The 26,277-nt window shown below is 38.7% G+C and overlaps 1 protein-coding gene across 7 annotated transcripts in view; it reads left to right on the top strand.

Annotated features, from left to right (window-relative positions):
- Chrdl1 (chordin-like 1) overlaps positions 1–26,277 on the top strand; it is a 108,590-nt gene that overhangs the window by 65,903 nt on the left and 16,410 nt on the right. For 2 of the 7 annotated variants that reach the window (XM_017318643.2, XM_006529001.4), the window contains exons 5-8: positions 294–439; positions 2,279–2,372; positions 17,212–17,279; positions 24,844–25,018. In XM_017318643.2, coding sequence (XP_017174132.1) covers positions 294–439; positions 2,279–2,372; positions 17,212–17,279; positions 24,844–25,018 — 483 coding nt within the window. The remainder of the gene's footprint in view (positions 1–293; positions 440–2,278; positions 2,373–17,211; positions 17,280–24,843; positions 25,019–26,277) is intronic. The other 5 variants (NM_001114385.1, NM_031258.3, NM_001358592.1 and 2 more) reach the window with 3 other exon arrangements.

The following is a 26,277-nucleotide window of genomic DNA, read 5'->3' as shown; positions in this document are numbered from 1 at the left end:
CCATGCTGGACCTAGCATAAGTTCTATTAAGGCAAGGCCTTGTCCTGATTTCTCTACTGCTTACAGTAGTGCTTGGCACATAGCAAGTGTTCAATGAATTCTAAGACTAGATGGTCAGCTGTGATTTTTCTATGGCTGTTTTAACCTCTGGTGCAAGGACTGTGTTTTATCTCCCTCTGTAGTACTGCCCCACCTGCTATCGAGAATGATGAAGTTTGTTGCAGTGATGCCAATACTTGATATGTCTTGTTTGTTTGTTTGTTTGTTTGTGTTCCCCCTCCACTCTGTTCCAGAAGACTCCTTACCACCAGTGAACAATAAGGTGACCAGCAAGTCATGCGAATACAATGGAACCACTTACCAACATGGAGAACTGTTCATAGCTGAAGGGCTCTTTCAGAACCGGCAACCCAATCAGTGCAGTCAGTGTAGCTGCTCGGTAAGACCCTGCCTCTCAATGGCCTGCCACTCCGTACCCAGAAAGGGAAATAGCTGCCTCTGCATCTGCGTTTTCACTGAAGCTGACACTAGAAGGTGTCTGAATTGTTGAATGAGTTGTGTTGAAATTCTAAGCCTCTTTGCCTGTCCAAGTTTGCAACAACTGTCAAGGAGGTCCAAATCAATCATAGCCAAGGCTTACAGCCATAAGAGTGCTGAAATGAGCAAAGACGAGCTGTTTGATTTAATCAGCATGGACTTTTCCTAAGTGTTCATACCACCTAGCCCTTCACCTAAAGGATTCATAGCTATTGAAGTCTTAGTGATGCCATAGGTACAACACTACTATTGCTCTAGGACCACTTGATCCAGTTTGCAAGAATACTGGGCATCTCTTTGTTCCTATCCTATTTCTAGGGCACTTCATCACTGGAACATATCAGTATTTTTTTCATCTTATTACTAATAGGTAGTCATTCCCAATTTTCTGCAATGAGAGAATTATGTTAATGTCTGATCACAATGATTCCAATGCTCTGTCACTGTGTATGATTTATAAATAAAGTATAGCAACTAAATCCATTCCTAATAGTTCAGTACAGAGAATGTTAGACCAAACATTAAAATAGAGTACATATGTAGAATGAAGAACAAGAGGAACAATCAATGGATTCTTAGAGCTAGTGGACTCTGGGAATGGGGGCATCAGTTTTAAGGACATGGATTCTAGTAGGTGACTCATTCTCCAGGGAAAATATTCCCTATGCCTTTAAGTATATATTAATAGTAAAAATGGACTCAGTGGCTTTCAAAAAAAAAAGGACAAAACATTAGGAGGGGTTGGGGATGGGAGTGAATTGGGGAGAATTAGGGGAAAGTTGGATATGATCAAAATACATTAGATGCATGTATGAAATTCTCAGGGTTAGTAAAATAGTATGCTTTTAAGAAAATAAAGTATTAGTGGGCGAGGTTAGAAGATTACCTCAAGTTTGAGGATAAGCTGAGCTTCACAGAAAGAATTTGCCTCAAAAATGACAACAAAAAGATAAACAAAAATGAAACTGGAAGGAACTTAGAAACATCTTTACTAATCAGCAGAGGCAATAAACATTGGATAATCAAGGGAAATGATAGAATCTCTTCCAGTTGGGATTTTTAGGGAAAACACGGTATAGGTATCTTAGTAATGTGGGAGAATATTATTGTGGCACTGTTTCTCTCTCTAATGGCCTTTCTAGGCTTAGTAGCACGTGTATCCAAGGACCAACCACAAAGTTTAAGGGATAACATTTAAAAGGTAGAATTTTAGGAAACTGGATTCATTTAAATAACAGATACAACTCTGAAGTGAAATGGTTCCTCTCCTTTACTTAGCATGGGACTGAGCTCTGGAAATAAAAATACCCTGTCTTTTTGGTTTTGAAAGAAGACTCTGGTGATTTTTTAAAATAGTGACTAGAGCACAAAGTCTCACTTCCATCCACTCTCTACAGCCAGCTTGAGCTATGACAAGGACCAAAGAAATGGTAAAAATAAGAGAGAGGAAGAAGATTGTGAGGGTTTCGAGATGCTGGCAACATTCCTCCAGGAACACTCTTTCCTTGAGCCAGGATACCTGACAAAGATTGTGAACTCTTTGGAGAGTTCATCTCTTTCATGAAGAGCTAGGAATGAAATAGTGCACAGTGAAATGGAAGAGGAGTCTAAAACTAACTCTAAAAGAGAGAGCATTGCCATGTTCTGAGTCCCCACTATATCCCTACTACTGAGGTAATCCCTGACAAATACTTAGCTCACATCATCTAGAAGTAATTCTCCCATTCCTTTTCCTTGGCAGGAGGGGAATGTATACTGTGGTCTCAAGACTTGCCCCAAACTGACCTGTGCATTCCCAGTCTCTGTTCCAGATTCTTGCTGCCGAGTATGCAGAGGTAAGTGTCCTATATCCCAAGGATCTGAATACTGCCATCCTAAGTAGCAGAATTTAGGAAAAATCAAAATATCTGTTCAGTCTCTCAGTCTTTGTTGATAGAAATGCTCTTGAATTATATAACAAATGGACTCATCATCACCTCAGACTCGTCTTTTCTTCATTGGTGTCTATTTTGGGCCTTACAGTGGTACTGTACTTCCTTTCTAGGCTCCTGGGCTCACACTCAATCACCCTTAACTTGTCCTTTGTTGCCTCTTCTCAAATTACCAAATCTCCCAACAGACCTTTCTAGTCCTTCCCAGTAGCAAAATTAATGTTTTCTTCTTTAGCTGCACGCAATCAATGAATGTATTAAGCATCTCCTATGTGCTAAATTAAAACTAAACCATGCCCGAGGCTATGCATATAATAAATGCATATGAGATATTGCTAGACTGTTTATTATCTTTCCATGAATTACAAAAAGGAACCCCATACTTAGGACACTCTATTGTCATTTTCCAGAAAGTTTCTATACCTTCTGTTTTGTCACCCTGGGTCAGGACACAACCTATGCAGCCATAGCAAAGATACATTCTTTTCCCTTTCAGAGCTCACATTTCATCAGAGAAGGTAAAAATAAATAAATAAGCAAGAAAATATACACAGTATAAATATTATTAAGGTAATAAATAAAAGAATATATTTTAAAATTCAGAGGTTTATGCCTTAGTTGTGAGTAAGGCACTGGATAGAGAATCTTGAAACTCAAACATGAAAGATGAAAAGTAGCCATCTATGCAAAGAGCCTGGGGAAGAGAATTCCAGACAGTGATGAAAAATGGTTCTAAAGCACCAGAAAAGGAAGTGCTTGGAGCATTCCAAGAGTCTGAGGAACACTGTGGTTGGAATAAGGTAACTGTGGCTGAAACTGGCAAGAGATGAGATGGGGCTGAGGAGAAGAACAGAAGTTAGAACATGCAAGTTGTTAGTGCCCTGGGAAACCAGTGGAATCTTGTGAGCAAGAGCACTGCATGGTTCCATTGAAAAGGGCTCAGTGGCTCTTTTGTCCAGGTTGTAGTAAAGGGAGGCAATAATACAGGAGAGGCCTGAAAGGTTGGGAGAGTAACCTTTCCAACATGGAAGGAGGTCGCTTGCTCTGGGATCACAATGCAGAGTTGTCCTAAGTACAGCCTGTGGGATCATAATGCTTCCGTTTCAGCCCAGTATGGCTCTTTTCTAGCTGCCTGACCACTGTCAACCTGCCTAACAGTCTCTACAGTAAGGAAAATGGTTGTAGTATTTAAGTGGGATAATGGAAGAAGAGGTCTAGGGCAGTGTCTTGCATAATCTGAGGAATCGATAATGAAGAGTAGACAACTGTGATATATATCTACCACATTGTTTTCAACTATGGATGTACATTGGAATTCTCATGGTGGTCTTAATCTTACCCCAGAAGAAGGTAATTCTAATATGTCACCAGAGTTAAGAAGCACTGAATTAGAGGGAAAGGTTTTGTGATTCCCTTGATAAAGTAGATAGATGAGCCATATACCTTACTTCCATCTTAATCTTTCAGAAGGATGTTCTTAACTATGTTATACCTGTATTTAAAAGTCTTTATCCTCACATATATCATACATACCAATATTTCTAACATAATTCTAAGCACAATTCCTGGATTCTCCTGAGTTTGTACATTTGCCCTCTGCTCTGGTTGTCAATGTTTCCATCTCGTGAGGACCATGTTGATTCATGCCTGGATCACACTTCCAATGACCTTGGAGTAGAACTCAAGAGTCAATATTTAAACCGATCCATCATTGTTTCTGCAGGAAAAATGTAGTGTATGGGCCAGCACTTTGTTAAAGTACTCCAAAGATCACTGAGGCCAGCCCTCAAGGGGAGTTTACTGTCTACACTGTGCAATGACATTGAGCTTTCTGAAAGTCTGAAACCAAGATGAGTGGATATAAATGTAACCAACTTTAATGTCTGATTTGTTGGTCAAGTAATTGTTCTGCTACCAGTGTATACTCGTTCCTTGCAACATACTACTTTCCCAGTCCTTGTAAGTCAATTTGGATTTGATTACAGTCTAATTATATTTTTTGCTTCAATAAGGTCAAGCATCGTTCCTTACCTATATCTCAGTGTGTGCACATGGGTGTGTATCTATGCATTGCCACAGTGTTGTTATTACATTTGATTCAGAATATAGAAATTGAGATACCATGCCCTTTCCTTTCCTTTGACCTTTGTTCCCATTTAATTTTAATATAGCCTAAAGTCCAAAAGTCCAGTATGCACAGAGACGTGCATGAGGTTGATGATATAGCCATATGCTCATTCTAATCCGATCATTAGGCTAAGATTATTTTATTTGAAAAGGGGGATACAAGAAATATAAACTGTCGAACAATTAACAAAAGAAAGACTTTGTGAAATAGAGTTTATTTCATCAAAGAAGCTATATGCTGCAGCAAATGGGCTCTCAAGACAGAAGGACACGGATTTGACATTATAGTACCACCATCTACACAATTCCGTTGGACAAGACACTTAACCACCCAGAGCCTGGGCTCTCTCAGCTGTGACAATGAAGGATGTGATATCCGCCACCCACAGTGGTTGAAAAGATTAACTGCAATGACATAGAGTGCTAGGATAAGACCTCAGAGAGAGTGATTGTCTAAGAAGTGGCAATTATCCTGAAGTTAAGTAGAACTGAGTCTTCTCGGGTTTGATAGATTTGCCTTTTATTTATTTAATCTACACAGACAGAACTTTATTTCTAGTCCTTCTTGTGGGAACAGATCCTAGCACTGACTGTCTTCAATTCTCTTGTCATGATTTAAATTTTCCCTTTTAGTGAGTCCTCAGAAGCAGCAGATGAAAGCTCATTATTACTGATCATGTATTGTCCCTTCATATGCTTGACAATTCATTAAATTCTTCCTTTGGCATCTCTAGCCTAAATGCACCATTTTCTTTCATCTTTCTTTATAAAGACTAAATCCCCCACTTTTATAAAATTTGTTTTTTCTGTGCCTCCAATTTCTTTACATCTTTCAGTTGTATATAATGTGCTTGAAATGCCTTTGAAGTTCCCATTTCTGAAGCACCTAGTTATTTTTATCTGTTGAAATGATGTTTGTACAAAGGTGTATCTTGTAGAAGCATATTACTCACACAGCAGGGAACCCAGACACTTCTTCCTTATGCTGACCACCCTAACTGCAGGCCAAATACTGAAGGAAAAAAAAACAACAACCATTTGAGTGCTGAACTTGCAAACCTTCATATAAAGGGCCCCATTGAAACAGCCTGTCTGCACTGTCACCAAACACTAATTCTCGCCTTTCTCCCTGGGTCAGACGGCAATCCCAGACTCAGATTGAATCTCAGCCCCAGCCTCAGTTGTTTAGACATGTCTGTGAGCCTGGGACAGTCAGGAGAGTGTTGGCAGGGTGTGTGTCATTGCTGGCACCTCAGCAAACCTCATCTGGACTGGAAGCATAGTGAAAACAGCCGCTAGAACCATAAGGGAAACTTTATCAGAAGAAAACATCTCTTCAGAGATTGTACTACTGCCATATATGGGGAAGGCAGACCTCAAACTAAACCCACACCCAGCTTTCCCCCCACCATTTATCATTTCGGCTTCCCGTCTCCTGCCTATGTTGCCAAGTCAAAGGGGAAGGCTATGTCCTTGGACCATGGACAAGGGAGAAGAACTTAGGATAAGCTGCTGAATGTATTCAAAGGCAATCGTGTATTTTATACATTGTGTGGATCTATAACACTTACTAAGTACCAGGCAGTATGTAAGTGCTTAAGTGTGGAGGAACTCACTTGATCTGTACAACAGTAGTGGAAACTTGTTTCATTCCTATTTCCACACCTACAAAGTGGAGACTGAGACCCTAAGTGATCTTCCGCAGAGTGAGACTAAGAGGCAGAATCAAAAATTGAGCCTAGTCATTCCGATTCCAATGTCTCAAATTAGTAACCACCACAAAAACTGTCTGGATACTTTTCTTCTTTCCTTACATCACTAAATGCTAAGTTCTTCTCTTTCCCAAAAAAAGGAAAAAGTCCTAAGGGCAAGTTCAAAGCCTATTTTTGTCCACCATTTTCTCTCTAGCACTAAAATAGGGCAAGGTACATAGTAGTTACTTGACAGTGTTCTTGTGAGTGAATGGAAGCAGATATCTGCAGCCAAGATTCTTTGAGTATGAAGAGAGAGATGGAGGAGATGAGAACATCCCCCCACCCAGGTGTGAAGTGAATAGATTGAGACCTTACAGAGAAGGGTGGGCAATACAACTTCCTTTTAAGAGGATTTACCAACACCATGTGTCATATATGTTCCTTTTCCTCCTTTACTGTCTTGCACCAAGAGACATTCTTGTCACAGTACTGTAAATGTGTCACAAACAGCTAGTGAGGCATTTACTAATTTGGGACTCTGGAGTCAGCATGACTGGGTTCTCTTTTTTTTTTTTTTTTTGGTTTCTCTTTGTTTGGTTTGCATCTTAGTCCCACGAATTCTTGCTTAAATTGTGTAACTTACAATATATATCATATACCACCAAGGGCAGGTATTCTAAAAGGCAGTACCTGAAAGGAGGGAGAATTTGGTCCAGGTAGTAGGACTGGGATCCCTGGAGGAAGTCCCTTCCATCAACTCCTGTGAGTTTCAGGTCACTTGTGCATTCCGGGGTGAAAAAAAGTGGAAAAACTGGTGAATCTTTTCATTTCTGATGCTACCATGAAACTAGCACTGCAATCCATTCTGTCCCCCTCTGCACCCTGTTGTCCTACATTGTATGTGGTCCCTTATACTTTAATTCATTGTTACTTGCTTGGGTAAGTGAATGAACAGGGTTGTTTGTTGCTTTGTTTTTGGTTTTTAAGCTTGAAAAGGAATGTCCCTCTATAGCCTAGACTTGCCTCACATTTGTGATCCTCCTGCCTCAGTTTACCTACTGCTAGGATTATGCACCATCACACCTCTTTGAAGAGCTTGGCTTGTTTGTAAAGGCTTTAAAACAATCTGGTCCTTCCTTTGCCTGCAATGCATCCCCATTTCATTGACAGGAACATACACCCAGATCCTGTGGCCCAGACTATTTCATTTTCCCTTGTGCCACATATCTCTCTTCCACTTTTCCCACCACAAGCTTTAAATGACACCTCTTTTTCACCTATTAGAATGTAATAATTTTTTCTCAGGAGCAGAGCTGAAACCACTGATTTGGGTTTTTTTTTTTTGAATAGTCTTTTTATTTATTACTTGGCAAACTTATATGATAAATTTTGTTCATAATCACCCCCTTTGCCCTCTTATCTTTCTGCTCCTGAAGCCCTTCTTTGCTACAATTCTCCCTCCTTACCCCTTGCTGAGCAATTATCAGCAGTTATTGAAACACCACTTCTAATAGCTCTGACTAGTGCATCAGACATATTGACTTCCTTCTTTAACTAACTGTAGATCTTAGCCTGATCCCTGCATGATGGTCTATCTTGTGTTGATACAACACAATACCTGAGACGATGTCATTTCTGAAGTCAAGAGGTTTATCTCAGAGTTCTAGAGGTTGGAAATTTGAGATTGGGCTACTCTTTCTGTTAGGAGAGGGTCACATGCTTTTCCACCCATGGGGAAAAAAGTGTGATAGAAAACTAGTAATTCCAGAAGCAAGGAAGAGTACAGAGAAGCTGAGCTGCTTTATTTTCCCCTCCTCTTACAAGAGGTCTCCAAACACCACACCTTTCAACACCATCAGAACCAGATTTGTATGTAAGCTCTGACAAGGGCAAACATCTAAACTGTAGCAAAAGAGAAATCAGTCTGGCGGTTCCTCAGAAAATTGGACATAGTACTACCGGAGGATCCAGCAATACCTCTCCTGGGCATATATCCAGAAGATGCCCCAACTGGTAAGAAGGACACATGCTCCACTATGTTCATAGCAGCCTTATTTATAATAGCCAGAAGCTGGAAAGAACCCAGATGCCCCTCAACAGAGGAATGGATACAGAAAATGTATCTACACAACGGAGTACTACTCAGCTATTAAAAAGAATGAATTTATGAAATTCCTAGCCAAATGGATGGACCTGAAGGGCATCATCCTGAGTGAGGTAACACATTCACAAAGGAACTCACACAATATGTACTCACTGATAAGTGGATATTAGCCCCAAACCTAGGATACCCAAGATATAAGATACAATTTCCTAAACACATGAAACTCAAGAAAAATGAAGACTGAAGTGTGGACACTATGCCCCTCCTTAGAAGTGGGAACAAAACACCCTGGGAAGGAGTTACAGAGACAAAGTTTGGAGCTGAGATGAAAGGATGGTCCATGTAGAGACTGCCATATCCAGGGATCCACCCCATAATCAGCATCCAAACGCTGACACCATTGCATACACTAGCAAGATTTTATCGAAAGGACCCAGATGTAGCTGTCTCTTGTGAGACTATGCTGGGGCCTAGCAAACACAGAAGTGGATGCTCACAGTCAGCTAATGGATGGATCACAGGGCTCCCAATGGAGGAGCTAGAGAAAGTACCCAAGGAGCTAAAGGGATCTGCAACCCTATAGGCGGAACAACATAATGAACTAACCAGTATCCCGGAGCTCTTGACTCTAGCTGCATATGTATCAAAAGATGGCCTAGTCGGCCATCACTGGAAAGAGAGGCCCATTGGACACGCAAACTTTATATGCCCCAGTACAGGGGAACGCCAGGGCCAAAAAGGGGGAGTGGGTGGGTAGGGGAGTGGGGGTTGGTGGGTATGGGGGACTTTTGGTATAGCATTGGAAATGTAAATGAGCTAAATACCTAATAAAAAATGGAAAAAAAAAGAGTTTAGCATTTAAAATAGTCTGATGTTCTCTTGTGTTGTTCATCGTTTCATGTGTGTTTTTTTCTGAATCAGGCACTTCTGTAAGTAAAGGACCATCTTTTCTTACCTGGTTCTCCCTAGCAAAGTATTGGCCATCTATCTTGATGATGAGGTTTCATAAAATCTAAGACAGGCACAATTACAAAAACTACAATTACAAATTCAGGTCCCATCAGCTTGATCATTCCAAGCTCATTGCTCCGAAGACTTTTCAGGTTTCAAAATGAAGGAAAAGCCAGGCATGGTGGCACCTGCCTTTAATCCTAGCACCCAAGAGGCAGAAAACAGGCTGATCTCTGTGAAGTCTGAGTTTTAAGATAGCCAAAACTACAACATAGTGAGACCCTGTCTCAAAAACAAAACAGAACAGAACAGAACAAAGCAAAGCAAAACATACAAAACAAAACAAAACAAAACAAAACAAAACAAAACAAAACAAAACAGAACAAAACAGAACAGAAATGAAGGAAACACAGAGCCTCCTGAATCAGTATTGGATTATTACTACTTTGGTCCAGAAGGAAATGTCGGTGGAAAACAGTTGAAAAGCAAACTCTGAGTTGTGGCTATAGCTCAGTGGTGGAGCACTTGCCTGGCATGTGGACGTGTCTAGGGTCTATCTCCAGCACTGTAATTTTTTTGGAAGCTAAAACCCATGTTGTGTAAGCAAAACTTTATGCCTGTTCACTAGTAGCTTTCCATTTCTCCTTCCAAAATGAGTAGGTAATACACCCCTTAACTATCATCTCTACAGTTAACAATGGAGACTCATACCATCTTAAAAGTCATTCCATCTTAAAAGTTTGTACTGAAATAAAATCATTCTTAATTTAGTGTATTCTTATCTATACTTGAACACAATTGAAATACCACATTTTCAAGGCTATACAAAAGTCTGAGCGCTGTCAGTATTATCTTCTTAACAGTGCATCACTTCTGGTCAGAAATATGCAACCATATTAGAGATTTTTCCAGTGTTGCCTGCCCTTCCCTCACCTCCAACTCCCAACTAGAACCTTTACCTTCCATGGAAATTTTCTACGTTGTTTTTGTTTTCTCTCCATTCTTTGTTCTCAGAATTCATCCCTACATTATTACGAACTGTTTCAGGACTCCCATTCTTCTGACATCATGTTCCTTTTGGCATGTATCTCATTTCTATGCTATTGCTTCGTTTGGGCAGTAGATGGGATACCATTGAATTTAGTAGTCAAGTATTCTAATTGGCCATCTGAGATATTCTGTTAGGGTAATTAACATTCCAATCCTTTTGTAGAGGTTTGTTTGTTTTCTTTGTTTTGTTTTGTTTGTTTGTTTTTTGGTATAGCTTTTCTTCCCATGATTGTGTTAGTGTAGTTATAAAAATGACAGATTCCTAGTACAGCCATTTTATAGCAATTGTTTATGGGTGGTTAAAGTCACTTTTTAGCCTCATTCTTTTTTAAAGTACTTCTAGAAATCCTCTAGCTGCAGATGTGTCCATTGCTCACATTAGAATAGTGTGACCTATTTACAGGAATCAGTCTGACCTCTTGGTCACCAACATGAGAAAATGGTAAGGAACTATGAGAGAACCTAAGCATTCTTATAAAATCTGAGCCATCTCCTTTCTCATATGTATGTATAGGTATGTGCATATGCATATATGCCTCTATCTTGTGTATCTATGGCTGTGTGTCTGTGTATATGTGTTCATGTCCAGAACCTTAGCATCTGATGTTTTAGAAACAAAATGTTCCTTTTCCTGTATGGGGCTAAATTATCTCCTTATTAGGCTCTACTTGCCTAGTTGATTTAAACTCTTTCTTTTGTTAAATACCTATACATTTGTAGGAGTCCCTGAAGCTTGGGTTTTTTTTTCCCCACTCAGTCTATCTCAGCTGTTTTTGAGGAGATGGAGGAAAAATCAATGGAGAGAAAGGAATGGAGGAAGGGTAATAGACAATGATCACATTGATAATTTCCATGTGCTAGGCACTGTTCCAAACATTTTCTATATATGCTAATTCATTTATTCTTCAACATCCTTGAAGGTAGGCATTATTGCATCTGTTTTAATAATAAGAAAAATGGCACACAATGAGGCTGATGGATTTGTCCAAAGTCACACATGCAGAAAGAGGGAAAGCTTGGGTGTGCAGCCAGACTCTGCAGCTCCACTCCGCTCTCTTAGGCATTTAATATATGCTGCCTTTCAACTTGAGGAAATGAAGCAACTTTGAGAATTCTGTTATCTCTGAGGCTACTGAGAAATTTAGTCTATGTGATGATTCTGTCTCTAGGCAGAATATATATTATATATGATATATCATGTATATTATATATAACATATTATATATAATATATGGTACTCTGGGAAGCCATGACCCCGTTTTTAATGACGAGTTTGGATATATTTAGCTATGTCACCATTGAAAGACTAGAGTGTTGGTCATGCGCACCAGGTCCTTACTGGTTGCTTTACCATATCTATGCCTCTGAAACTCAGCTACAAATGGGTTCACGCTCACAATGTGTCTTTATGAAAGCATTGTTCATCTTTCTGGGTGATTGCCTTGCACATAGCAGGTGGAGTTCTCATAATTGCTTTCTCTGGACTTGATCTTCCATTTTCCCTCAATAGTTCTTTCATTATCTGCCACTGTTCTTCTGCTCTCAACTCATTCCTCTGAAAATCTGGAAATACCGCACCTGACCCTGATGATTCGTTTCTTAATGATGAGTAGAGTGATTACATAATTCACCACCTAAAACAGGCATTTCAGAAATAGAGAGATGAAGTCATAATAATTGTGCCTGACAGATAAAAAGAGACAATAAAACTAGGTTAGCCTAACTATAAGGGGCCTTATGACCATTGTACTTCTGATGTCCTAAGTGGTTCAGAAATGCCCACACACTGACATACTTTTCTGTTGGGACTTATCTTCATAGGTCTATCAGAATCTCACTGTACATATATAGTCTTTTGAGAGAGCAAAATTTGCTTCTTTGATCTACTCAAGCAAACCAGAGATTAATGGAAGCCGTGTAAGCGTTAAAGAGTCTGAGTTTAAACCTAGTTTTTGACCATTTTCTTTTTCAAAATCTTGTTTTCCATTTCTCCCATTACCAGAAAGCCAAGCTATTCCAGTCCATAGGGTACCACTCATAGTATAATTGAGGTTTGAATGAACAACAAGTGTAGATTTTAAGGTTAAATGAATATTGTTTGACATAGACTACACTAGAGTTGTTTTTCATTTTTGTTTAATAAATGGTTAAAATTACATTTTGTTTCTTCTCAGGATTAACTTAGAATCCATCTGTCTCCATTAGAATCACTGTTCTCTTTTTCAAAGTAGTGGTTGAAAGAAAAAAAAAACTCATATCACTCAAGACAAATTGTTCAATGAAGTGAGAAAATGAGGCAGGTTCTTAGGATATTCATGCCTATTTTCCCCACAATATTAGAGCTAAGATTCTAAATGAATATGCAGTATCTGGTTTTAGTAATTAGACAGACAGTAACCAGGTCTAAATAGCTAGTTTTAGACATACAAAGTATTAGCATCTAGAATGACCATTGCAGTCTGCCAATGATGTCAACTAGGTTAACTGAAGAGTTGAAACCTTTATCAGCTGTTTACTAAAGTGATAAAAGTTTAGGTTATATCATTCTGAAGATTTTTAAATCTCAAAGGTGGCAGAAATACTAGCAGTCTCTGATATATTTTATGGAAGGAAGGAAGGAAGGAAGGAAGGAAGGAAGGAAGGAAGGAAGGAAGGAAGGAAGGAATATTGCAGATAGTAAAGAGTTTCTGTCTCTCTCTGTCTCTCCATCTCTCTCTCTGTCTCTCCATCTCTCTCTGTCTCTCTGTCTCTCTGTCTCTCTCTCTCTCTCTCTCTCTCTCTGTGTGTGTGTGTGTGTGTGTGTGTGTGTGTGTGTGTGTGTGTCAGAAGTAATGGCTTGAGTACTTTTGTAAGTGGGTAAGATACTTCATTTTATGCACATGTAACCATTTGCAAGTGCTCAGGCAGTGGCATGTTCATCTCACCCTGTTTTTACAGGGTATTAATCTTCTGCTGCCATTCTTAACACTGCCTTAGCTCATTTGCTTTGCCATCTTAAGTTTCTGCCTAGTTGTGACTGCATGCTTCTGTAATGCTTCTGCATTTTGGCTGGATCTTAAGTATTTAAAGGCTTTTTAATGAGAAACCCTTTCAAAACTCCAGTACCTTTCAAAACTGAACTTTGGAGATGGCTAGGCTAGGAAACCACTTGTTTGCTAATATCAGTCCGGAAAATCATTAAAAGTGAATTTGATGAAGAGAGCTGTGCTATGATTTTTTTTCTTCTGTAATTTATTTTCTCTCTTCAGCTACTCAGATCTGGCTTGGAGCCATATCATGTATCTTTATTACACTTCATTTTGCCATTTGCTGGTAAATCCATTTCTAGTTTCCAATCTCCTCTCTGGTCTTCCTTCATTTGGCTCAGACCTACCACTGCCAACTAAAACAGGGCCAAAAAAAAAAAATCTCAGTTTATCCCTACTCAGTCACTGTCAAGAACACTGAACACCTCTCCAGATTTTCAGGCTGACAATCATTTCATTCTCTGCTTTCTTCCTTCACAGCCACATTAACCACCAGTTCTCCCTTGGTCTTCAGCCATGGGCCTCAGCTTTCCTCCTTGAGTAGGGTACAAGGATGCAGAGCCTGTGACCTCTCACTACCATAGCTGCTCCCTGATGATACTCTGAAGTTGTGGTGATCCCAATCTAGTCTACACTCTGATGTCTGAAGAGGCTTCTTAGGGGTATCATTTGTACTAAAAGACCCTCTATCTAAAACTTAACAGCAGGTTAGAAAGTGAATTCTTCAACCTGCTTTTTATGCCCCCATTTACAACCTCTCTTTAACTTCAAAAACACCCTGCTCTCACCTTCCTTCTCCTCCCAATCCCCTTTTCCCCAATTACCAGCCCCTTATTTTCCCAATCTGAAATTTGTCTTCAAACCATGCCTGCTTACTTCCTCCAGTGTGCAGCTTGCTGTTTCCAAAGTGCTGCTTCTTTGCAAATGGCATTTATTTCAGTTGAGGTATTCTGTCACATCAGTGTCCCTGTGTCCCTGTAAACACTCTTAAGCTACCTACCTCTAAATAGTGGGACATAGTTCATTTAAGATGCTTTTTCATGATTCCATCTGACTTGTTCATCTTCCCACTCATTATGACCTAAGCTGTTTTTCTAGCTGCTGATCTTTGTATGTTTTTAAACCATATCTTAAACTAATGTCCAGTCACTTCCAAATGCAGCATGAACATCTTGAGGGCAAGGGCCTGGCATGATTTCTCTCAGTTGCCATAGTATCAGACTTTCCACTTGTTCAGCATTCAGGGCGTGTTATTTGACTCTTCAGTATTATTTCCAGTCATACCTAACTCTCACTGTAGTCAGCCAGAGTTTCCACATAGGTCTTCATATAGTCATTGTCTATCTTCCTGTATTCTGCATCCACACCGGAAGTAAGTTGTTCTTCCAGCCACACACTTAATTTGGTATTTTTATTGAAGTTCAGTTCAGTTACATGTTAAGTCGCTGACTGATATGCATTCGACAATATAGCAGCTGTTTCACCCCAGTTATTTTTAAATTCCTGTATGCATCCCTCGATTGATGAGTTCATCAAAACCTAAATTACTGGCCCTCAGCCCATATTTTCTGATTCAGTAGGTCTGGGGTGGGATCCAAACTTTTGAGTGTCTAACAAATTCCCCAATGATGACAAGACCATACTTTGGAAAGTAGTGACCAAGAAGATACAAAAATAGTCTGAGACACAATCTCTCATTTTAAGTAACTTACAGTTTGTCCATGAAGGACCAAGAAACATTTAGCAGTCAAAAATATTCATAATGATTTGTTATTCATTCATGTAGCAAAAGCTGAATAAATGCTATGTGCTAATTGCTATTGTCAGTAGTAATGTTACATCAATGATCAGGGTATGCAAAAATCTTGATTTTCATTGTGGAATTATAGTGGGAGAAAACAGAAAGTAAACAAAATATTTAAAATGTAAGGCACTTCTAAGTTCTCTGGGGGAAAAAGTGGATAAGAAATCTCAGGGGGTTCAGAGATTTCCCAGTCCCATCACTTGATGCTGATGCAGTCACAAATGACTAAGAGTAAACGATACTCTTGTAGGATGAACACGATTGTTCAGGAATGTTGCCTGCAGTTTGGGTGTTAATTTTCATAAACGTTGGTTAACTATGAATAGCTATTTCTACTCTCTGAGCTTTGGTTTCTCCATCTGTTCCTTATAACACATGGACAATTTGTGTCTGAAGTTCTCTACATTTCTAAAGGTGGAGGATACTAAGTAAATGATCTAGGAACTGTAGGTCAAGCCTGTAATCTTAACATGTGCAAAGCTAACATAGGAGGCTATCAAAACAATCTTCAAGCCTTTTCCAGTGCTTGAAAAAAGTATATAATGTTTCTCACTAGTACTTAATGTATTGAATGAGTTAACATGTTATGATTTAGTTCCAAAGTTTTAAAAGCCTGAAAGATAAAAACTCTGTTTTTTCCATAGTCTGTGTTATCCTATTCAGTAGCTGGTTGGTGTTTAGCATAATATATATTAAATATACATTATCCACACACACATACTTACATATATGCTTGTGCGGTCATAAGTAACCAAAGCTCCTTGAAAAATTATCCAATTTGTTTTATGTTAATCAACTAATGAATATCTATATCTTTTGTATGCTATGTTTCACAAAACCTTAATGTAACATCTTTCTCTTAAAAATACATACTCTTAGTTAGGTGTGGTGATGCTCTCCTGTACTTCCAAGACTGAAGTCAGAGGAAGTGTCATGAGCTCCAGAACAATCTAAGCTATGTAGTGAGTTCCAGCTTAGCCACAACTACATAGAAAGATCCTGCCTTAAAATAAAACAGCAGCTTTTCTGGAAGACTTTAGTAATAGGGAGTTACTGTGCAAAGAATGGGTCCCATAGACCTAGAGAAAGGTGTCTCAGATCAAACTAAAAGACAATGCTATGCCATTTTATTACTATAGCTCTATAATATAGATTGAAATGTGGCATGATAATCCCCTTATGCATTTTTCATTTTATTTAGGATTAGGCTTTCATGTGACTTTTAGAATTTTCCCTGCCTATCTGTCTGTGTAGGTCTGTGTACATGTTGGTGTTAATGTGTGTGTGTGTGTGTGTGTGTGTGTGTGAGAGAGAGAGAGAGAGAGAGAGAGAGAGAGAGAGAGAGAGAGAGGATACTAACTAAAGAAAAGGAGTTCATTAATCTGATAGCAAATGAGGAAGGACATTGGAGAAATCAGAGGGGAAGGGGAGAGTGGAAATGTTGTAAGTAGAGCTCTCATATATAAATGTCTAAAGAAATATGAAAAAAATAAAAAGACAGCATTTTGGATATTTCTTGTGTTAAATACTCTAATCATAGCAGTTTACTTTTCCTTTCAAATCAATTCATAGCTTCTCAGAGACATAATGGTGAACTTAAGTCCTGATCAATGAACATTTCAAAACTCACTGTAAACACAAGTTAAATACAATCTGCAAAATATTTAACTGTCACTGGAGTAAAGTAAGCAAAAGCAATGATGACGACTATATGAAGGTAAAAAGGTATTATTTCCCCTTTTATATTCCAAGTTCTGGATAAGGTTACCAGTTGACCTATGTAGAAAATGATAACTTTCTTCTGAGTTGTTTTGAATCATGAGGCCAACCCAGAGAAATCGTCTAGTGCTGTTTCTTGAAGGGTAGAAGAGCTAAGATGCCTTGAGGACTTTAGAAACATGGCTTCAAAACATGTGGCTGCATCAAAATGATTGTTTTCCCTGTCATGTATATGTGATTCTCTCTTTATTCCTTTTTTAATAAACAGGGGATGCAGAATTATCGTGGGAACATGCGGATGGTGATATCTTCCGGCAACCTGCCAACAGAGAAGCAGTAAGTGTGATGAGCTCCAACATTTCCACACGCAACAGTAGCTGGCCAAGCTTTGCTCTCCCCATAGCTATTAGTCTGTCAAATCCAAAAGAAGACCCATTTCTAACACCAATTTTCTCCCTTCTCAGAAAAATTAAATGATTTCATCACCAACTTGTAAACATTTATCATTGGTAATTGGGGCAGGAACAGGAACACAATGCAGCCATGACCTTCTGTCTATGTCTGAAGTTGGGACTCTCTTAGAATGACCTGACAAGTCTGTACTTTCTGAGGAAGGCAATCACCATGACTGTTCTCAGTAGTGAAGACTTTCTGTGGCATTTTAACATAGTCCACTTTATCCTTTTGGTCAGATTCCTTAGAAACCTGAGACATCTTGGGTCATGTAGATGAAAGAAAAGAAAAACTATGGGCCAGATTCTTCTCCCCTTATTTCTGTTAGTACAAATCTCAGAATAAGTGGGAATATATATATATATATATATATATATATATATATATATATATATACATAATTTTATATTACACATTGTATTATAATATAGTATGATAATGGGTATATTACCTATTATATTTAATATTTTCATGTATATTACTATATACAGTAATAGTGTATGTTTAATCAATTAAGAAAATATACCATCTCTAAGAATGACTGTCTAAGAAGAGTTACTCAGACACCTTAAAATTTGAAAAGAAAATGTTCTAGCTCAAAGAATGAATCACATAACAGGACTTATAAAAGTTTATCCAATGTACAATGGTGTTTGTCATTGCACACAAACAGGTGTTCAATGAACCCCCTATGTAAGAACTATTTTCAAAACCCATTACAGCATTGCTTACATAAGTTTAAATCAAATGAACATAAATATCAGTGTATGGTTGGCTACATACACCTAATTATTGGTATATAATAACATTGTTAGTAAAAGTATAACACAGGTTGACAAGATGGCTCAGAAGGCCTTGGCTGCCAAACATGAGTTCTATCTTCAGGATCCACATGGTGAAAGGAGAGAACCAACTTAAGTGTTCCTCTAACCTCCACACACAAACATACCATTGTACATGTGTGAACACACACACACACACACACACATTAAATAAGTAATACTTTTAAAATGTGGTTTTATCTAAATGTTTGACAACAGAAAGAAAAAATCAGATATAATAAAACAAATGTAAAATTTGTATGTGCTGTTTAAAAAATGTATGCATGAGAACTATCTGAAAGAGCATATATCATTATGATAAGAATAGTAATAAAGGGGTAGAAATATGCATGAGGAAAAGCAGAATTTGACTTCTCTATCTTCTTGCTAATTCATCTTTTTTCCATAGTATTAATTAGTTTTATAATTAATAAAATCGAGTGATTTTGTAAAACCTTAGAAAGTGGAAACAAGACAGTAGGTTAAGTAATTATAAAGCAGGCTATTTTCATAACTAGAGAGGGCATGATGAAGGAATTCACCAAAGCTGCTATTGAGTGACAGTTGCAAACATCACCATGTCACTTAGGTTATGCTTCACTGTCATCACAGTGTCTAGTTTGGACTTGCATAGCACATCCTGCCAACACCATACCCAAAGCTTCAGCAATGAGAGGACATAGTTTCGCTTTGCTTTTTTACTTGATGCTATGCCTTTCTAGATATTGCTATTTTAGATTTAGTGTAGCATTGTGGACGAGGTGCAAACCAGTGCATTGGGCATCTCACAAAAGCAATATGAGTCCCACAAGAGAGACTGACTTCTCACATTCAGGGAAAAAAAATTTTGTATTCGTCCCAGCTCTGTCGGATTTAGAGAAAGATACTATACAGATCTTAACAAGGCATGGTCGCAGTCTCAGTTTTTTGTGTTGTCAGTTTCCTCTTCCCTTCAGCCCAGGTTTTTGTTTTTGTAAGAAGTTGAGAGCAACTGCGTTAGTGGCTGTCAGTAAATGTCATTCAAAACTTTAGTCCCAGTAACATTATTCTGCCTGGCTTCCACCAAAAGCACTGAAACCACTTTAGTAGTATTGCTGGTAGATGTTCTTCATTTTCTCTCCTTCTTTTATTCCATGTATACTACTCAGAATCTCCATAACTTGTCTATCAGCTTCATTCTTCCTTCTAGACTTCAATAAGGGATGACTCAATCTAGGATTGTAGCAAGAAGAGCAAACATTTGGCATTGGTTGACCACAGTGGCCAGATGGTTCCACTTTATTATGAGTAAAGATTTTCCTTTGTTCTGAGGGGGATTGTTATTGTGGAATATGATTTGAATAACACATAGCATCTGTAGTAATGGAAAACTATGTACCTGGCACATAGTAAACACCCCATAAATATACATGTGTTGAGCGAACGGGTATATAAGATAGAATAAAATATGTGTGAAGATCAACTCTGAGTTTTACTCCCCATTAAATTTACCATTAGGCTAGTGAAAGGTTTGGTATATGCCTTAATTGGGGGTTACCATTGGTATAATGAAGCACCATGACCAAAGCAATTTTTGATTATGAAAAGTTTTATTTTACTTACACACTTACAGGTAGCAGTCCATCAATGAAGTAAGTCAAAGCTAGAACTCAAACAGGCCAGCAACCTGGAGTTAGGACCTGATGCAGAGGCCATGGAGGAGTGCTGCTTACTGGCTTTCTCCCCATTGCTTGCTCAGTCTGCTTTTTATAGAACCCAAGAGCAGCATCCCAGAGATGATACCACACAATGGACTGGACCCTCCCCCATCAATCATTATTTAAGAAAATACCCTATAGGTACATCCTGGTCTTATAGAGGCTTTTTTTTCAGTTGAGGTTCCCTTATCTCCAGTGACTCTAGCTTGTGTGTAGTTGACATAAAACTAGCTAGTACTTTATTGAAACAACATGAAACAGATTAAAATCTACATGTCAGTTGCTGCCTGTTCCCTGGACTGCCTGCTGCCCGACCCCTACTTGCCCTTGGGGATTGGAGGTGGGGTGGCATAGAATCAATGGCACAGACTCCAGGAGCTGCAGCAAGCTCATCTGAACACTGCTGCAAGCTCCTTTAATACTTTCTACCTACACCCAATTGGTGCCAAGAAAGCATCTCTTCCAAACAGCAGTTCCCGATTGACTGGCACTGTCTGTGTCAAGCAACACTTGGTCTCTCAGGCAGTCCTCAATTAGGTTCTGCTGCAGGAGATGCTTTTGTGGCTACATGGCCCATGACATTTATGCAGAGACAGCTACAGTGTTCTTCCTACAGTCAGTCACATTGTCAGGAAAAAATTGTCAACATGTCTATTGTAACTGAATAGAATTTTACTAAATGATATAGACTTTGAGCTTCTTTAATTTTAATGTAAGATGTTCTCATTTTTTAATTTGTATAATATAGCTAATTTATTTTTTAATGTTTTGGAAAAGACATTGGCTAAAAAAGTTCTTCTAGCTGGCCAGGGGCTGTAGGTTGATAATGATTAAGATATAATGATTTTGATTATGTGGGTTAGCATACATTCTGAAGACACCTTTCAACACAAAATTTCTTTATAGCTTCAGATAATTATACTTGCAATTATAAGAGATAATACAGAGAAATCCCATGTGTCCTTTGCCCAGTTTCATCCAATGGTAATATCTCACAAATCCATGAGAACATTTAGAACCCAAAATACCCATTGAAAATTCTTTTTGGACCCTAAAATTTTTCATTTCTCCCAATACAATCATTATTCCATTTTAAAGATTTCATTTGTAGTTTCAACTATGTGTATATCTATAAACACATTATATACATACATACATGCATACATACATACATACAGGAAGGAGCATGCATAGGTACTATACCCATGAAGCCAGAAGAAGTTATCATATATAGACCTGGATTTACAGATGTTTGTGAGTCACCAAACACAGGAGCTGGGAAACCAAATTAGATCATCCGCAAGAGCAATATATTTTCTTAACTGCAGAGCCATCTTCTCAGCACCCCCACACCATTATCCTTCCTTTAAAAATTCACTAATACATAAAGTTTTATCAGTTATTGGAGTGCCGTGTAGTATTTCAATAATGTATGCACTGTTTCATGTTTAAATCATGTTAACCATATCTGTCCCCTCATTTATAATCTGTAGTCAACGCCATTAAAATTCTTTCCCCTAGATAAGTGCAATATGTACTTCATTATTGTTGGATACAATCAGTAGTGTGCCAGATCTTCTTGCCTCTGTCTAAGTAAGACTTGGGGCTCATCTTTGCCCCCATCCCTTCCTCCTTTCCCCTGGTAACACATTCTACATTCGATATGCTTTTTAGATTCCTTATATGAGTGAGACCATGTGAAGTCCTCATACTTTAAAGACAAGAGCTAGGAAAGGAGTTTCTGGGAGAGGGTCTGCAATGGAGGAGCTTTTTAAAATGGAAAAAAAAAATCTTCTAGACTGACCTCAAAAGTTGAACAGTGTTTTCAGACCTTCAACTTAGTAAGTCAGAAGTACCAAAATACTGAGCAAAACACACTTCTAGCAAACACTTTTTTTTTGCCTTTCTTCTCCTCTCAAGCAGCCTTTTTACAGCTAATTTTTAAGATAAGCTCCACTTTCACTTACAATTCCAAGGTTTTGATGCCTTTTCTTCTATGCTCCAGTTACAAGGTCAGCCTGGCTCCTGGACTTCTTTTATTTGGTCAGAGGATGGACTCTAAAACAGCCATGCTACAGACTGTGAAGGTTCTATGCAGGAAGATACATAGATATTTGCACACGATAACAATGAAAACTGAGCCCATAAATGTGAAAGAGAACAAAGAAGGTTAGGGGGAGGGAAGGGAAGGGAGAAATGCTACAATTATAATATATTCTCAACAATTATAAAAAGTAGAAACATTCACACACCATCATCCCCTACCTCTTGCCCCAAATAGAAAACTCTTTGTTTATGCTTCCCTACCTCGTGGTCAAATTAGATGTGTCTGTAGGAAGTATAAAATTCCTGATGCCCAGGCCTTACCTCAGACCAGTTATATCAGAATCTCTAGGGGGTGACAACCAGTTCCTGGCATTTTTTTACAGCTCCTTTGGTAATCTTTCCATGCAGTCATGGTAGAGTTCTGTTTGTATATACTGTTCTAAACACTATAGCGGAAGGTCTTCCTGCTTGGAATAGCTTTTAGCTATTCTTCTCCCTCCTCTTTCTACTTTTCTTCTTTCTTCCTATCTCACTTCTAAATATTCCCACTCCATCCTTAAAATCTCAATCGCTTATTCTGAACAAATTCTCATTACTTTCTGTCCTCCACTCCACTAGCACTCCACTACCTGCAAAATAAAAGACTGACAAGATGGATTAGTTCTCTTTATGCTGTGACAAATACTGGACAGAAGCTACTAAGAAGGAAAGGTTGACACAAAGTCTCAGGGCATATCAGTCTATCGTGGCACAGAAAGCATGGTGACTTGGGGGTATCATTTTGTAGTACTGTGAACAGTGATTGAAGCTCTTCACAGAGTATGGTTACACCAAGATGTAGAGAACTGGACTAGAACAGGAGGCAGTTAGCCTATGTCTAGTGACCCACATCAAACAGACAGATCTCACATCTCAAAAGTTCTAAAACCTCTCCAAAAAGTAACACCAGGCAAGGGCCAAGTGTGCAGGCAAGACTATGAAGACATTTCAGACTTAAGATGAATGTGTGCAGTCAAGTAGTCTACAATAGGCCCTCTGCTCAAAATCTCGATGCTTCTGGTTTTGCTCTTTGTTTGCAACCATTGCCCATACTACTCCCAGTGCTAAAGAACAGTTTTGCGTTTTGTGCTTACCATTGCAAATCAGAGAACATCATGTACTTGCAACTTTTCTCAGGTCACTCACTGACCCTCGCTAATTGTATTGCTGTTGAACACCTTTCTTTCGGCAGCAACAGAACACCCACCACGCAAACTTCCTTCTTCATGTTTCTTTGGCAAAATGTTGTCAAACAACAGGAGGGAAAGAACAGCCTGTAATGGCCTCTGTGAAATGCAACCGATTATGGCAGAAAGAGACACATAAACCATTGTGGGAATGAGAAATATTTGCCCTAAGAATCCCATCCATGTTCATGATAACAAATTGGAGCAAATTCTTGTTTGTGTGAACAGTTATGCAATGTGCTAGAGTAGACTCTGAGATATAGAGGATAATATTTTATGTCAGAAGTCTGAAGGAGTCCTTTTATTCCAGATTATGTTCACTTTTCTCTTCTAATAAAGCAAATTTTTTCAAAAGATGTGCTTATGATACATAGCAAAAATAAATTCATCTTATGGTAAGGTGGCATCGAAAGATTCCCTAACTATCTAAGTTTGTCTGTTACCTGTGTCAGTGAATATAAGGATCCTCCTTTTTTACTGCCTGTGAAACCCTTTCATGGACTTAGCCTTCTTTACTCATGATACACGTTATACAACAGTGCGTATTAATGCTCTAATCCTTAATGCTTTAGTATTATTCAAGCTATCCCCTTCTACCTGCACTCTGCTTCGGCTCCAGGGAAAGAGAAGGAGACTAGTTGAGCTCATCATAGCCTTAGACTCTTGACAAAAGAGTAGTGGTTTCTATATCAGTGCCAAAAGACTCCGCACTTTCCTTGGGAAACTACTTTTATTCACGTAACAGCTATGGATGCATACTGTCTAGATATTGCACATTGTTCTCGGCACCAGAGATGGAACAGTGAACAAAACAGTGTCCTTGACTCTGCAGAACTTGCATCCTACAAATTTCCTGTATTAGTAAAGTGTTCTATCACATTGCCTGCCTTTCCACTCTCAGGATATGTTGCTGAGACCCTATTTGACTCCCATCTTTTCCTCTTCTTCAGTTTAGTGCTTTGACACAAACTTTTAGTTAAGTCATTTCTCGACTTAAGAAAAAAAAATTCCTCAAAGGCTTCCACACTCCCACCTCTATCATTTACCAAATAAAGCACTTACTTACCCCTTAGCTTGTCATTTAAAGTCCTCCATGATCTGGCTCCAACCCCCTTTTGGAATGTTATCCTTCAACTGTTCCCTTTTAAGGACTCTATGTTCTTTGCTACACCTTCTCAATTTGGAAACTTCTGCCTGGAATATTCCCCACAAACTGCCTGTTTAAAAAAAAAAAAAAGTCTACCCACTCTTCGTGGCCCTGGTGACAAACCCTCCCCAAAAGCATCTCTCCTCATAATTAGACAACACTTTGGACTTTTTCCTGTGACCTGTTACCTTCTGCCCTATGTTGCAGACAAACTCTTAAACCGGGAAACTTAAGTCTTTTGGCAAGAAGGCACATTAGCCTTTGTGGCTGTTTTCTTCCCCAGGAGTTTCTCTGTGCCATCTCCAAGGAGAGAGGAAAACCCCAGCAAACTGTCAATGCTGCTTTCACAAAGTAGCATCCTTACCCTTCTTGGATTAGGAAGACATACCATTAAGATCTGAGTTCATCACTGAAAATCAAAGCCATTGAATTATTGCTGCCGTACAGAACTCAATACCTGCCATCTCATTGTTGATATTTGTTTTGAACAGTTTTTCTTGTCATTTATAGAGACATTCTTACCTCCGTTCCCCCTACGATCCTCCACCAAACAGACAAGCTGGAGGTCTTCCCCGCTTTCCTGGGAGCAGAAGTCACCGGGGAGCTGTTATAGATTCCCAGCAAGCATCCGGGACCATCGTGCAGATTGTCATCAATAACAAGCACAAACATGGACAAGGTAAAGGTAACCTCCTGAGCATTCTTGATATTTAGAGAATGACAGAACATTTATGGGACAGAGCACTTTTTCCCTTTAAAAAAAAACTGTATACTTACCTATGGATCACTTAATATGAAGTCTGCAAAGTGGATAGGAACGAGTGACTGGAGGTAACTTATATGAATTTGGAGTAGTGTATACATAGGTACCCTTTATGCTTATGAGGCAGCCTCTAACACTGTAAACATTGCCTCTGGGAGTTGGAGGTCACTTGTGGAAAAAAAATCCACTTTTTTTTTTTTAATAAGCAGGACACCCAACATTCAAAGGTACTCAGTGCTCAATATTTCCAAAACTCTTTTCAATAGTTAAGTGTTAAGCCTTTCTCCTGGGACTCTTGTTAGATATTCTTGGATCCAATCTTAGAGATTTTGCTAATGAGGATCATGCTTCCAATTGAGTGAGCCAGTGAGATGTCCAGAAACCACCTATCTGAGCACTGGGACTACTGAGCAGGTTAACACTGTAGTACACTCAGCCATGAGTCTGGTTGCATATGCATCCATATGTATTCACTGATCCAGTTTTCTCCCCTCTGGCCTCAAATACCCCAAGTCCAATTATGGAGGTGGGAAGAAGAGAATGGCATAATATTGACTGATTCTGAGTTTGTTAGGTATCCTGTCAATCAGTTTTTTGGAACCAGAGATCGACTGGTTCCTTTTTACATAACCACAAGCATGTTTTATTTTCTTTAAAGAGAAAAACAAATCAAAAGGCAATTCTTTGAACAAGATAAAAGTAAAGTATTAAACCAAATTAATGAAAAACAACCCATTACAAAGAGGTCTTAGGATGAAGCCCAACAGAGCTGGTCAAGACAAAACTAGTACATCACATCTGTTACTAGTTAGATGTAAATTTCAGATTATACATAAAAACATCACTTTTTAAAATCTACCCGCTAAAGAGAAAACTCCAAATGCAATTTAATAAAAAAAAATAGTTATTAAACTCGTTAGAAATACGTATTGTTGAGCTGTGTTTAACTTGAAATGTATGGCTTTTAATTTGAGAGGCTTTCTGATACAACATTATGGAAGGAAGAAGAGTTAGGTAAAGACACAGTTGGAGTTTTCAATCCTAAATTACCCCCAGTAGATTCCCTTTGCTCTGGAAGCATTGCAAACCTTAAAAAATGATCGAGGACAAAAATAGACTTTGAAAGCTTCATATAACATAATTTCCCTAAGAACTCTTCATTTTTCACAGTAGAAGCTCAT

This window comes from Mus musculus, chromosome X, assembly GCF_000001635.26.
Source record: "Mus musculus strain C57BL/6J chromosome X, GRCm38.p6 C57BL/6J".
In the NCBI taxonomy this organism is placed as follows: domain Eukaryota; kingdom Metazoa; phylum Chordata; class Mammalia; order Rodentia; family Muridae; genus Mus; species Mus musculus.
This window is presented reverse-complemented; position numbering and strand designations above follow the sequence as displayed.